The sequence below is a fragment of the Colius striatus genome, chromosome 2, assembly GCF_028858725.1.
Source record: "Colius striatus isolate bColStr4 chromosome 2, bColStr4.1.hap1, whole genome shotgun sequence".
Taxonomy (NCBI): Eukaryota; Metazoa; Chordata; class Aves; order Coliiformes; family Coliidae; genus Colius; species Colius striatus.
In genome coordinates this window covers 1219453-1234136 of record NC_084760.1, presented here as the reverse complement: position 1 = coordinate 1234136, position 14684 = coordinate 1219453, and the positions used below count along the sequence as shown (strand labels likewise).

The 14684-nt window shown below is 44.2% G+C and overlaps 1 protein-coding gene across 5 annotated transcripts in view; it reads right to left on the bottom strand.

The window, feature by feature from the left end:
• Positions 1–14684, bottom strand: part of HACE1 (HECT domain and ankyrin repeat containing E3 ubiquitin protein ligase 1) — a 47122-nt gene that overhangs the window by 12871 nt on the left and 19567 nt on the right. For 3 of the 5 annotated variants that reach the window (XM_061989967.1, XM_061989970.1, XM_061989972.1), the window contains 8 exons: positions 13494–13740; positions 10242–10579; positions 7348–7416; positions 6573–6660; positions 4422–4533; positions 4233–4330; positions 3967–4054; positions 2343–2492 (listed from right to left, as the gene is read on the bottom strand). In XM_061989967.1, the coding sequence (XP_061845951.1) occupies positions 2343–2492; positions 3967–4054; positions 4233–4330; positions 4422–4533; positions 6573–6660; positions 7348–7416; positions 10242–10579; positions 13494–13740 (1190 nt within the window). The remainder of the gene's footprint in view (positions 1–2342; positions 2493–3966; positions 4055–4232; positions 4331–4421; positions 4534–6572; positions 6661–7347; positions 7417–10241; positions 10580–13493; positions 13741–14684) is intronic. The other 2 variants (XM_061989968.1, XM_061989971.1) reach the window with 2 other exon arrangements.

Below are 14684 nucleotides of genomic sequence, written 5' to 3'. Positions count from 1 at the left end.
CTGAGGGACACAGGCAGAGCACGTGGGAAAAGGAGGAGAATGGAAAGTAGGAATCAGAGACTCCCTTAGAGAAGAACCTGAGCTGGAGTGTTACAATGAGACCACACTTACAGTCAGCATGTTATGAGACCAAAGCACCGAGCTCCCTCATCTGCTTGGCACATACTTTACCAATCAAAGACTGGAGCCAGGCAGTTATCATGAAACTGCATCAGACTTATCACAACATTTGAATCCTGGGAAATACACCGTGTATCTTACTCTCACTATACACCCTTAAGGCACCTGTAGTTGGAAAAGGAAGAGGAATCTACCTGAGCATAATTGTGACAAATAAGTACATCTGTGCAACACAGAAGTTAAAAATCCTACAGGTGAACTCTGAGACAAGTTCAGTTAGTATTCAAGGATTTAGGGCCTCCAGTGCAAAACACACTGACCCAGAAATCAATCTTCACTTTTGTTAATGCCACTTCAAGGAGTACTTTCTGTTCCACCATGAAAGAGGGGACTTAAATCTATCAGCAGGCAGCACAGATAGGAGTTCATCTGTTATGTCTCTGTGGCTTGGAGGTAGAAGTTTCCTTTCCCAAACAGAAAGGTCATCAGCTACTTCAGGAAAAAAATGCAAAGTAAGTGGACAACAGCAGTACTGAAGCTACCCTCTCCTCCCCTGCTTATGCAGAAGGCAGATAGGAAGTCTGAGAAAAACAAACATAAGAGGTCTTATTCATTTCTGACTCTATCTCTGCCTCAGTTCTACATGCATAAGAATGCAGCCCTAAGTGGGATGTGTTAGGAGTCCTCCTCCTGAGAGGAAGCAGCAGCCCAGGCTGTAATGAATGGATTACAGGGCTGGAGGGGATGAGGTAGGGACTCAGGAAAAAGGGAGGGGTGGGGTGAGATGTTTTAAGATTAAGTTTTTGTTTCTCATTTTCCCTACTCTATTTTGATTGCTCATTAATAAATCAAACCATTGCTGCCCAAGTTGAGTCTGTTCTGCCCATGACACTAATTGCTGAGTGATCTCCCTGTCCTTATATCCACTCACAAACCTCTCGTTGCATTTCTCTCTCCCCTGCCGAGTTTAGGAGGGGGAGTGACAGAACAACTTGGTGGGGACCTGGCACCCAGCCAGGGCCGAATCACCAAAAATTCACATTCCAATGTAAACTGAAAGATGAGCTATTTGAAGCAAAGTGTGTAAAATTCACACACAGTTTCACTAAGGCATTTCTGTATTTTCCCAACTGTAACGCTTCCTAAGAGAGGCACAGACTGGAGTAGCAAGTACTGCTGTATTATGTATGACTCTTAAGTTCCCTGCTGGCACCAAACTGGGAGCACTGGCTGATTCCCCAGAGGCTGTGCTGCCATTCAGTGGGATCTCGACCGGCTGCAGAGTTGGGCACAGAGGAACCTCCTGAGGTTCAACAAGGACAAGGGCAGAGTCCTGCAGCTGGGGAGGAACAACCCCATGCACCAGCACAGGCTGGGGGTGACCTGCTGGAGAGCAGCTCTGCAGAGACAGACCTGGGAGTGCTGGTTGATAATAAACTGACCATGAGCCAGCAACGTGCCCTCGTGGGCAAGAAGCCAATGGCAGCCTGGGATGCATCAAGAAGAGTGTGGGCAGCAGGTCAAGGGAGGTTCTGCTCCCCCTCTGCTCTGCCCTGCTGAGGCCTCATCTGGAGTCCTGTGTCCAGTTCTGGGCTCCTCAGCTCCAGAGGGACAGGGAAGTGCTGGAGAGAGGCCAGCACAGGGCCACCAAGATGATCAGGGGACTGGAGCATCTTTCATACGAGGAAAGGCTGCGGGACCTGGGGCTGTTTAGTCTGGAGAAGAGGAGACTGAGGGGGGATCTTATTAACATTTATAAATATCTAAAGGGTGGGTGTCAGGAGGTTGGGACATCCCTCTTTTCTATAGTAGCCAGCAACAGGACAAGGGGTGATGGGATGAAGCTGGAACACAAAAAGTTCCTTTGAAACATAAGAACAAACTGTGTCAGTGTTTGAGTGAGGGAGCCCTGGCCCAGGCTGCCCAGGGAGGGTGTGGAGGCTCCTTCCTTGGAGGTCTTCAAGACCCGCCTGGACACGTTCCTGTGTGACCTGATCTAGGTGACCCTGCTTCTGCAGGGGGGTTGGACTGGATGATCTCTAAAGGTCCCTTCCAACCCTACCATTCTGTGATTCTATGACTCTGATGTACAGAAAAGATTAGCAAGACATGAATTTCCAAGACTTTTCCACTTTTAACACACACACACAAGTAAAAAAGGGAAAGGTTTACTGCTCAGGCAACTATTAAGACTAACAAACAGGATGTTAATGAAACCATACCAAGAATATGCTTGTAGAATGACCTTGTGAAGTAGATGTTCACCAGCTGCCTGTGATTCAGAGCCAGCCCCAGGATCTGGCCTGCGAAACGGAAGTAGTTCAGATGATCTGGGTTTACAGAAGAGTTGCTGTTGGGCTGGAAAGTTGTTCCTATAAAACAAAAGAATGATCCTGTTTCGTTATTTACTTAAGTGCAGTTTGCATTTAACAAATACACTGAGCACCTGAAACCACTGACAGAGCTGTGCTTTGGGGTTCTGGAAGATTTTTTTGGGTTTTTTTATGTTTACACCAAAAAGACATCAGAAAGAGATGACCAGCAGGTCAACAGAGTCGATTCTTCTCCTCTGCTCCACTCTCATGAGACCACACCTTGAGTACCATGTTCAGCTCTGGGACTCCCAACATAAGGAGGACATGGACCTGTTGAAGTGAGTCCAGAGGAGGGCCACAGAGATCATTTAAAGGTGGAGCACATCTCCCACGAAAACAGGCTGAGAGCTGGGGTTGTTCAGTCTGGAGAACATAAGGCTCCAGAGAAATATCAGAGCAGCCTTCCAGTACCTAAAGAAAGCCCACAAGCAAGCTGGGGAGGGACCTTTTACAAGGACATGCTGTGACAGGACAGGGGTAACAGCTTCTAACTGAAACAGGGTAGATTTAGATCAGATATAAGGAAGAAGCTCTTCCCTGTGAGGGTGGGGAGGCCCTGGCAGAGGCTGCCCAGAGAGGCTGTGGCTGCCCCATCCCTGGCAGTGTTCAAGGCCAGGCTGGATGGGGCTTGGAGCAACCTGGGCTGGTGGAAGGTGTTCCTACAGAAGAAAGGAAAACACTTCCTATACTGCTCTCAAAGCATGAAGTCCTTCTACTACCAAGCAGAAATAATACAGACTCATTAAAACCCAACAACTCACTCTCCTCTTGCAAAAGAGAGCACAAAATAAAGGAAGCTTCCAATTTCATGGAATCATAGAATCACAGCATGGTGGGGGTTGGAAGGGACCTTTAGAGATCATCCAGTCCAACCCCCCTGCCAAAGGTATTCCTCCTAGATCAGGTCACACAGGAACGTGTCCAGGTGGGTTTTGAAGCCCTCCAAGGAAGGAGCCTCCACACCCTCCCTGGGCAGCCTGGGCCAGGGCTCCCTCACTCAAACACTTTCTCTTTATGTTTCAATGGAACCTTTTGTGTTCCAGATTCTTTCCATCACCCCTTGTCCTGTCACTGGATACAACAGAAAAAAGGGCTGCCTCAACCTCCTGACACCCACTCTATAGATACTTGTCAATGCACAGAATCTTTATGGTTGGAAAAGAAGGTCATTGGGTCCAACCCCTCACCTCACACTGCCAGGCCCATCACTAAACTAAACCACGTCCCTCAGCACCTCATCAGCACATCTTTTGAATATCTCTATGGATCTCTGCTGTATCTGTAGTTGCAAGAACACACAAGGGACAGATGACCTCCGTACATAAATGAGCTCAGTGCTGCCAGTGCTACTTTAAAAGTTAACTCTTATACTCTGAAACTAATAAAGTGACTTTTTTCTCGATTATAAAAACGCTTTTACAGTAGAAGGTGCCCTAAAATTACAGAGAAACAAAGAAAGGCAGAGACATACCATCAGCTGACTGGGTAAATAAGGCATAGTCTGGGTTCACTATTTCACTGGATAAGATGTCGAACCACTCCCGCACCACTCCCTGTCCCTGCGTGTGAGAACGAACGCGTTAGTGCACAGCCCTTGCACTGCACAGCTCCGACAGCAACCACACCGTTCCTCATAGAGCCCACAAGTTACTCTCAATTAGGATTTAGCTGGAAACAACACTTGTGAATGTTTCCGTGTATAAACACCCTGGAGCAAACCCACAGAGTTTTACTCACCATGCCTTCCTCTCCGTGAAATCGCACGGCAATCCCCTGCTTCAGCTTTGCACAGTTTGCTTTGGAGACAACTTCACAGCTACTCCTAAAAATAGAATCTAAATACAAAGCACCAGTTAGCATTTAACCTCAATAGATTATGTCTCAGTGTACTGCAGCTCGATACTAGTTCCATCTGGGACAGAATACCTCTGTGAACCAAGAGGATGTCGTTTTCATTGACAGGCCTGTGCACCATGTCCGAGTCTGGCTGCCCAGCGTGCAGATGTTCATAGAACCACTCACAGCGATCTTTAAACGGCTACAAAACAAGAGGTAAACTGTATTATATAGATGCATTCAACTGATCCACCCCTCTCTCACAAGCAAGACTGCAAAACATGTACTCAACTCATTTGAGGGGAGCAGACAGCTGCTCAGTGACTCGTGCTGTACAGTATTTTGGGAAGAGGAGAGGGATAGGCGTGTCCTTGAGTGCTTGCTGAGGTCTGGTATGCAGAAAGACTGCACCATTAGTTACCCAGAAATAGCTCTTTGAGTCCACCACACAGGACAAGAAAAACAACAAACTTCTTCCAGGACAAGGTGGGAGGGAATACAGAAGTCACTGGCTCCTGCAACACTGCTGGTTATCAGCCATAGCTGAGCACCGAAGCATCAGCCACAGAAACAAGTCACATGTGTCATGAAGTTGACTGGCATTAAAAAACAGCCCAAAGGAACCAGAAGCCTTTGAAAGCAGTTCCCAGGGGAGAAGGTTCTGGCTTGTTTGACTCAGTACTTAGACTGACTTTTGCAGTTCTTCTGAGACAAGTGTGGCTTCTCTCACCCACCACAACTCACAGCACGTACGTTCATTGATCTAACAATTACCTTCCCTATGAGGAAAGGTTGTGGAAACTGGGGCTGTCAGTCTGGAGGAGACTGAGGGGGGTTCTCATTAATGTATTTACAAGTATATAAATGGTGGGTGTCAGGAGGTTGGGACATCCTTTTGTTCTATTGTATCCAGTGACAGGACAAGGGGTGATGGAAAGAATCTGGAACACAAAAGGTTCCATTGAAACATAAAGAGAAAGTGTTTCAGTGAGGGAGCCCTGGCCCAGGCTGCCCAGGGAGGGTGTGGAGGCTCCTTCCTTGGAGGTCTTCAAAACCCACCTGGACACGTTCCTGTGTGACCTGATCTAGGTGACCCTGCTTCTGCAGTGGGTTGGACTGGATGATCTCTAAAGGTCCCTTCCAACCCTACCATTCTGTGATTCTACAGCAAACAGGGTCTCTTCATTATTCATAGGCAATAAATTGCCAAGAGACACGTTTACTCACTCTTTGGTTGAAACAACACACCTACACTATGTCCTAAAAATGGAACTGGATTACCAGAATCAATGTACACCTGAAAATACAGGCACAGTACTGGTCACAACTAAAGACCTGAAGCCTTTGGAACAGACCCTCCACAGTTGGGGGAGGGGAAGGGGAGAAGTGGAGGTTCCAGTTGGTTAGAGGAGTTTCACTTCTATTTACAGCACAGTCCTTGAGAGTTTAAGGTAAGGAATATTTCTAACAAAGGAGACCAGCATGTCACAAATGAAGGAGTTCCAAATAGCTCATTAGCACCCACAGATGGTTTTCATTTGTAACAGAGCAACTACACAGCTCTATCCCTGAGCTGATCTTTTAAAGGTAACAGAAGAAAATGTGACAGATGCTCAACACTGCTGTGTTGTGCAAAGCACCAGACGTCCAGCAAGGGGTTTGCTCAGTGATTTCTCCACTTAGCTACACCAGTCTTTTCCAGAGTGACTCTCCAGTCTTGAATTTATGCCCCACGTTAAACTAAGTTTAGGTTATCCAAGGCATCAGCATTTTACTTAAAAAAAGCAAGCAAATAGTAAGAAACAGAGCAAAAGGCAACAAGACAGAAATGATGTTTCACTGAAGGAGTTGCCACTAATTAACTATGGCCAAATCAACCAACGGTGGTGTGTTCACGTTTGGAGACAACAGAAGATAAGTCAGCTAAGGAAACAGCACAGCATTTTAAAGCCCTATCCAGTAGATGTGCATAAATAGATTTAGTAATAGAGTCAACTCTGTTTAACTGAAAGTTGGGCTTGTCAGACACACTCCATAGTGGTCTCTCAAGCAGACTTAGACATGTATTTTGAAGGGCTGGTGTGTTTGGTCTTTCAGCATCCCAGATTCAGAAGCACTGGAGGCCACGTTTGGGTTCTTCCATCCTCCCCAAAGGGGTTTTTTTTGAAGTATTACTGTTTTTAAACAGAACACACTCCTTACATCCTGTTCACAGACCTTGTAACTCAGCACCTCATTTACCTGAGCTTTTATGATGTGCATAAATCTGGACATTAGTTCAGGACACTCAAGAAGAAAATGAAAGTGATCAAAAATTATTTTGGGATTTCTGAAAGAAAAATAGGTTAGAAGTCTGTTAGTCAGAGATCTGGCAACAATCCTTCACGATACATGAAGTCTACATCAAGGGGAAAACACAGTTACTCACAAAGCACTTTTCTGGCAGACTCTTCTATTTCATAGTAGTTTTCCTAACTCTTGTTTCCAATGACTTAGATTATCTCATCCTTTGAACAGGGGGGATTACAAGCAGCTCTCCAGACAGAACCAAGGTTATTAAACTCGACAGTCCCAGAGAAACTGTTTCTAGACAATGTTCCCAAGTACACAAAGACTGTTTAGACTCCTTTAAGGTGTCATTAGATATAATGCATTTGAGGATGAATGAAAGCTTCTGCCTCAAAACGAAAGGCTTTATTTGGAACAAAGATGGGGAATGAAACCAGTAAGGGAAGTATTCTGTTGCTTTGTGGGGGAGATTTTGTTCCCAGAATCTCACAGACCCTTACAAAAGGATGGCTCACACATGCAGAAGAGTTGGTTTAAGTGTGAGCTCTGAACCATTGACACGTACTCCCTTGAATCTGGCAGGACCATTAAAGTGCATATGGTACCTATGTCACAACAATAATCTAAACACACAACTAGGTAAGAAGAAAAACACAGGTTTGTATTATTCCAGGGGCAAAATAAACCCCAAAAGGCAAGGAGCAACTGGCTCTTTGCGGCAGCTTACCGGTTAACAAAGCACTTCAGGACATCATCGTGCTTACACACAAACTCTATAAAGCGAGGCGAGGTCATCCTGTTGGAAATGACAAGATGCTTCTGGTTAATCAACCTGGATTTTAAAGCTGGATGAATTGCTGGGCTGTTGGGTTCATTTTCAATGAAATCCAACGCAAACCAAACCAACACTGTTTAGCTGGTCAGTCGTGAACTGAAACGCTCCTCAGCACGGAGATTCCACCATAAACTAACAGAAAAGGCAGAAGCCAACAAGCAGAAGGGGCCAAGCCACCTGACCACTAACTGTTATTAACTCTGTGGACCAGAGAAGCTCAAGCTAATGGAGATATGCAGCTCTTCTATGGACTGCTTCCAGCTTTCAGTACAATGGAAGCACATGTATGGAAGGACTGCTATCATAGCACAGGACCCCACATTGTTCTGTACCCTCGCTCACTGTGTAACACCCTCACCTTGTAACCCGTGGTGAAGAAAAGGAAGAACCCAGGAAGAAAAAACACTACAAACTTAGAAGATTTAATAATGGGGAGCAAGGTGTTCTTTAATGGCTTCAAGGAAAAGCAGTGTTACTCGCCAGGCGAGTGTCTCGCACGTAAGAGGTTTTGTCTCTTCTCCTATATGTTTATCTGGAGAAAAAGGGAAGGATTCATGTGGGTGCAAATTTCACTCCATGTCTTTACATCTCTGTTCTGCATTTTTAAAAAGAGAAATGTTTAATTGGATCTTTTAGCTTCAGCAGAAGCTAATGAATACTTACAAACAAGAAAACCCTCTCAAGTGCCTTGAAAGGCTGTGAAAAATAGTACTTCAAGAAGTTCAGGATAATAAACCTAGAACTATTCCTGTTTCCCACATTAATTGAGACAAGAGATGCTCATTTTACTTCAAACTGAGCTAATTCTCTTCTCTCTTATATTCTGAAGGAAGAAGTCTCACCACGCCCTTCCCCTCATGTATACAAACAGCGAGTGAATCAAATCTTCCAGTGACCAAATACGAACATTTTAAACACACTTCTGGTCTCAGAGATGACCTGAAAGTATGAAGTAGCTAAAGGAGTTTTCCTTGAAGGCAAATTAACTCTCTCTGCCTGTAAATTGCCACACAAGCTGTAAGGTGCAATATACAGAGAAAGAGGAGGGGAACCAATCTAAAAATCAAAAAGCCTTTACACACACGTATGAGGTTTTACGCTGAAGACATTGGACTTCAGTGTATGAACAAAGGATGCCTAGGTTCATATCAGCACTCCCAGAAGAAAAGCAGTCATGGCAAGTAAAAGAAAACAACCTCAGTATTTCACATGCTAAGCAGCATGAAATGCTGCCTTTGCTCTATGTTAGGAACAACGGAAAGCCATGAGCTCTGTTTCCTCCGTTAAACACAGAGACACTGAAGTTAGAGCTGTTTTCAATCATTTTGTCTGAATGCAATCTGCTGTAATGCAAATGATATTTGAAGATGGCACAGTGGTGTAACTCAGTCCCACTGCCACTTGCTTTTACTAAACTTCAGTAAAACAGACTAAGGATCAGATTATGGTTCTTTATACAGTTGTGAAGACCTCCAAAGCAGCACTGAATTCAGGTGTGCTTTGCATTGCTTTCCTGCATCCCAGGGAGTTCTCCCACTAGTCACTGAAACAGTTATCACTCTCCTGGCTTCTGTGACAATAAGTCTCGGTTAAACTTAGGTAGTATTCACAGGAGTTCTCCCTAAAGCATAAATTATGCACAGGGACAGACCCACTGGGCAAGGCCCATCAGCAAGTCATCCCTCTGGCTGAATTTTGGTATGAAGAGATAAACTGAGTGGGGAAGAAATATACTTAATCACTTCTATAAACACTGCTGCTTTTCATTTGGCTGCTGTAAGTAATATTTTACTGGCATTTTATCTTAGTAAGGTTTAAAGGAGAGTTCAAGGGAAATGGCTAAACAACAGTTCCTTTTTCAAGGTGGAATAAAACTAAACGTGAAAGTAGTGAGGTGCTTGTGGATGATTCCCAGATCCAGTCTCCACAGAGGAATGGCCCCCCAGAGGAATAGTACTGGCTGACTTGAAAGCTGTTACTCCACTTGGTTTGGCAGAGTAAGAGAAACCCTTAGAGTGGTTGGGAATAACCCAGAGTTGTCAGAGAGTGGGAATGTGGCTTCTAGATTCCTCAAGGAGCATGTGATACCATCATGCTCACCCAATCCTCCAGTCAAGAGGCCCAAAGGATCCTTTCCCTGCAAGCTCACAAATACAATCTGTAACCATCTTGAACAAAGACCTCCGTTGCAGTGGACATGGTGTTTTCCCCTTTACACCAGACACTGGTGGTTGTATTGCCTGCTGCACACAAAGCCATGTTTGCTAACCCAGGACAGATTCCACGTGAGCATTACTTTGACACTGAACTCTGCTTGTTATAACCTTCTGCAGTATAGCTCAAACAAGTTTTGTCCTCAATGTTGTTCTCATACACAGAGATAACTCACATGCTTTTCTGAGCATACAGCTCTTCCTGTTGGACAATCACATTAAATTCAGGGATAATTCCACTTTAAGAACCAAGAGCAAGAAGAGCTAAGTTTCAAAATGACATTACCTGCAAGGATCCCACACGATCACCAAACGTCATTGGACATTCAGTACAAAGTCTGCCCTAACACGGCTACACTCAGTGGCAGCAGCACTATGGAAAGTGTGCTGTTTGGTGCCATTAAAGCTGGGGGGTGAGATGAGAAAAATCATTCTAAGAACTGAGGTAGTGAAAGCATTGAGAAGCCTACCCTTGACTTTCACTAATATCATCTGGTCAGCACCACCCGTCTTCCAAGAAGTCACAGGTGGTTTTAAAAGGGTAACAGGTAACAAACAGGATCCTCTCCTTACCCTTGAGGCATCTGACAGGAGCAGCACATATAAAAGGCCTGAATGACAGCACTTAGCCTGTTGGCTGTCATGGAGATAACATCCTGGCAATCAGCACATGCTTCCTGCTTCCCTGCAACATCGGATGTTTCTGACTGGCCGGCGTCAGCGGATAGCTCGCTTGTGCCCTCAGCTCCTGCAGTGGCAAAGGCAGGCGTAGCAACAGCATCCTGGTGATTTGGTCCTTTCTGCTTCAGTAAAATAGAAGTAATGTTGGCAGAGTCCCTTTTGTTCTTCATCAGCTCCGTGGCTATAAGAACGAGCCATTCATCTAGAGAATGCCAGAGCAGTTCCAGTGGCTGCAGTAAACACATGCAAAAACAGACAAAAAAGCAACATTTTGGCATGAGATAATAATGTGATAATCCTCTAAATAAGTATCATGCACAGTTAAAAGATTTAAATGATCCCTTAGAAGTCACGTTACACATAAAGTCAAATCCTCAAAAATCTGTTCCTGTAGCCATAGAGCACAGAGAGAAAATCCATCTAGAAGGAAAATCATCAAGCAGCAGATAAAGATAATTTAGAAAGAGTGAAACACTGAACTATTCAGCAGTTTGGCCTCACAGTTGTCACACAGCACACTGCTGCCTGACTGCTGCAGCCAAGCACAGAAGCAATAACACACACGTTGAGCTTCCAGAGTAAGAGCACGTCAGCTCTTCTTATGGCCCCAGTCAAAGAAGTTCCCTGTGCCAGGCAGATGGAGCAAACCCCAGAAAACGCCACTGATTCAGACTTGTGCACATACCTAGCACGTGTGCTTTGTGCACAGTGAGCTCATACAGCTCATTTTGATAGTGCCCAGAAGTCTCACAGTGAGGGCCACTCATACCCAGCCTAATGAAATGGAAACAAGATCAGCAGATTCATAGATACTCATTTTTAAAGCTAGAGATTTTAACAAAGTCACTCTTAACTACCATCAGCTTACAACCAACATGATTGAAACCTGGTACAATTCCATCACCACATTTGCTCTGAGGTGCAGGTGTACCACGAAGGAGAGAAAGGACTGACAGGCCTGTGCCTTTCTCAAGAGCATTCCAAAAGCAATCACAAGGACTGAGCGTGTTGTGCCCTAATGATGCTTCAGGGGATATTTCACAAGCATGCAGCCCAGTGAGCACAGGGACATGCACCCTACAGGGAGGCCACTCTGACTCAAGTCCTTCATAGCATTCCAAAAGTAAGAGGGAGCTCCTAAATGCACTCCTTTTTCCATAGATTACTGTTGCACCAGCATTTTTCACCAGTTAGAGCATTCAAAGACTTGGCAGACACTGCAAATTACATTCTCACAGCAGCCTTTAAAAGTTACAAGCTACTGACAGCACACTGTGCCAGGAGCCTGTGCTACCTGGAGCACTCTCAGTACACCTCACAGCAACACACTCCACAACAAATTATTTCCCATGAAAGCTGCTGAAATCCACCATTAAAAAAATGTATCATTTTGCTTCCATTCTTATCCCAGTGAGAATGGTTGGGAAAGCCAGCCCTATCTCTAAGACTGGTAGGGTTTGTTGGACACACTGTATGGTGCTCAGTCCTTGCACTCCTAGGGAACACACATTCCTCTAGGTGCTGACCCAAATACCTCCAGTGTAGATACAACGTCCTACATAACCATCTGCTGTGTGAGACCAAGTGAGCTTGTTTCCAAGACCCACATGGCTGACCCTCCCCACAAAATATAGTAGAAAAGCTTTGTAACAGAAAAGAGGATTCATTGAATATGTGGAAGAACTAAAACACAGCTGCCTTAACACAAAACCAACATGAAACTAGGCAGTGATTTACTACAACACCAAATTGTCATTTTCTTCTCCCAAACTTGTCAGTGCTTAACTTTCCAGACACCATTTGTGGATGTTGCACTGAGGGAAATGGTCCAGTGGTTGACAGGGCTGGGACAAAAGCTGCACTCGATGGGCTTAAAGGGCTCTTCCAGTTGAAGCCATTCTAGGATTCTGTTTTCTGTTGCTATCTTGTGTTTCACTTTTAATCTCCCATGGATTTAGCACGCCTTTCAGAACCCCTCCAACTGGTTTGTTTCTCCAAAGCTGTATTTCCCAGATTCTGATCACAAACTCATTCCAAAGTGTAGCCAAGCACAGCCAAGTTCCACATGTCACTTTCTTGTTTTCTACTCTAACTTCAGGATATAAAACACTCTAGATACTGCCCACCACCTCCATACCATGGCTGTCAGGGCTTTATGTCAGCATCCACGTTCAGACCTTTTCAAGCACAACATGGACATATTCTACCAAACCATCATCAACATGTTCCCAAAACTACAAGTCAGCATTCTTCAGATGATTGAACATAAACCTCAACTCAATCTCCAGTTGCCGTATCTCCCATTTCAGAAGAGTTTGTTTCATCTGAGCCTGATTCAGTACCAAGCTTTCACAGCTGCACAGTTCACCTCTCACATGCAAGGATCTGGCCACACAACACCACCTCTTTACCCATCTGGAAAGTGAGACGCTGCAAATCAAACCCATGTTCAGACTGGAGCAGAAGTTGTGGCCAGGTGACACAGAGTCTTTTAAGACACAAGGAGCAGAAGATCACTAACCCGTGAAGGGACTGAGTCACAGAAGGGAAGACAATTCAGTTCCAGAAAAGAAGAGTATGTGAAATGAGGGGAAAACGTGACAGGCTTCACAACTTTGCTCAGTCAGGTAAGATTTTCAGCAAGGTTCCCTGATTTGTGATTAAACTGAACAACTGAAATAGTGGGACATAAAAAAGTAACAAATGTAAACCTGACCAAAACTGGTACTAACAAAGATTCCCACTGGTAAGACATCATTTGAGTTGGCAGTAGCTTGCTTCAAGGTAAGGTACAGCAGGCTTTTTCCTTCATCCCAAAAAGCAAAAGGGAGCATCAAAAACACGTTTTCAAGGAATTCCCAGTGAACCTCCAAGCCTCACGGTGCAATTACATTAACACAATCTATGACATGAATGGTACATATTTAGTGATTACTGCACTCTTAAGTAACAGAAATAAAGCTCACCAAAACCAACTGGGTAACTAAACCTTCAGCATCTGATAAACAACATATGAAAGGCAAAATAAAGAGTCAGAAGATGAGACGTGCATCAGTGGCTGAACAAATCCAGCGGGGAAAGAGGAAGGAGCAGGAAAGAGGCAGGCTTAACTTAAAAAGGGATAGGGACACCAACCAAACTTACTTCCTGTTCATGAGATGTCTGATTAATGAATGCATGCTTTGTGACATTCATCTCTTTAACGTCTATCTTCCTAACAACATCATATACTTTTCTGACCTTGAACACCTGACTTCTTGGAGTTTTATTTCCATTGTAGCCCATGTCATTTCCATTACTGGGAGAGGATGGGCCAATGCGAAAGACATGGCAAAATATCCTCACGATCCTTAAGAGACTCTTCATTTGAGCTTCATAATTACTCGACAAGCTGGGGGAAAAAATGCAATATTTCAGTTTCTTTTTCCTAGACAACACAATTTAGTATGTTAAGGAGTAAGGAATCTAACTGTAGGGTCTGACACATATGCTGATTAAACCCTAGGCTTTAAATCCTGGTGAGTTTTAGCTTTCAGTCCCTGCACCAGCCCCAAAAGTCAAACATCAGCACTATAACTTTACCAACAGGTGTTCACAACTTTAACTGTGAAGTAAGAACAGCAAAATCCAGATCTGGCAAAACAGTTGTTTTTATTTACATGCACACTTCTGACAAACTGCTGGGATGAAATTCACCTTCCTACAGGAAACATCTCAACATGCGAAACAAAGGAGCAGATCCAGATGAAAATGTGACTCAGTCCAGAAAACAGAGCGGTCACGGTAAAACCCTACTGACTAGTCAGACATGCTGCCACAGCCCATCTTCAGGGGTTGGACTGGATGATCTGTAAAGGTCCCTTCCAACCCTACCATTCTGTGATTCTATGACCTTCAACTGGCAATTATCCTAAATGCCCATTAACTACCTCCATCAGAGAAAGGATCAGGATGGTGAAGACACCACTAGTTCTACTCAAGAGAAACAGAATCTACAAGACAATAGACAAAAGCATCGCTATGTTACTTATTTATCCAATAAATGTATTAAAAGCTCTTTAACTGAACCAGTGAACACTGAACTTTGGACTAATACAGTGTGGAATATAAGATACTCATGAGTTCATACACAAGCAAAACATTCTCCACCAAATCCAACTTGGTTCTCTTTCTTTAAACTCTGAGTAGTAAGAATTCTTCTGTCAAACATGTAACAAAAGCTGCAGGGAACTAAAAGATTATCTACTGAACTCTACTCACTTGTAAATATTACATAAGCAATCATATATTCAGTTCTATCCTCAGAGTACTTGCAACTTAAAAACATGCTTTTTA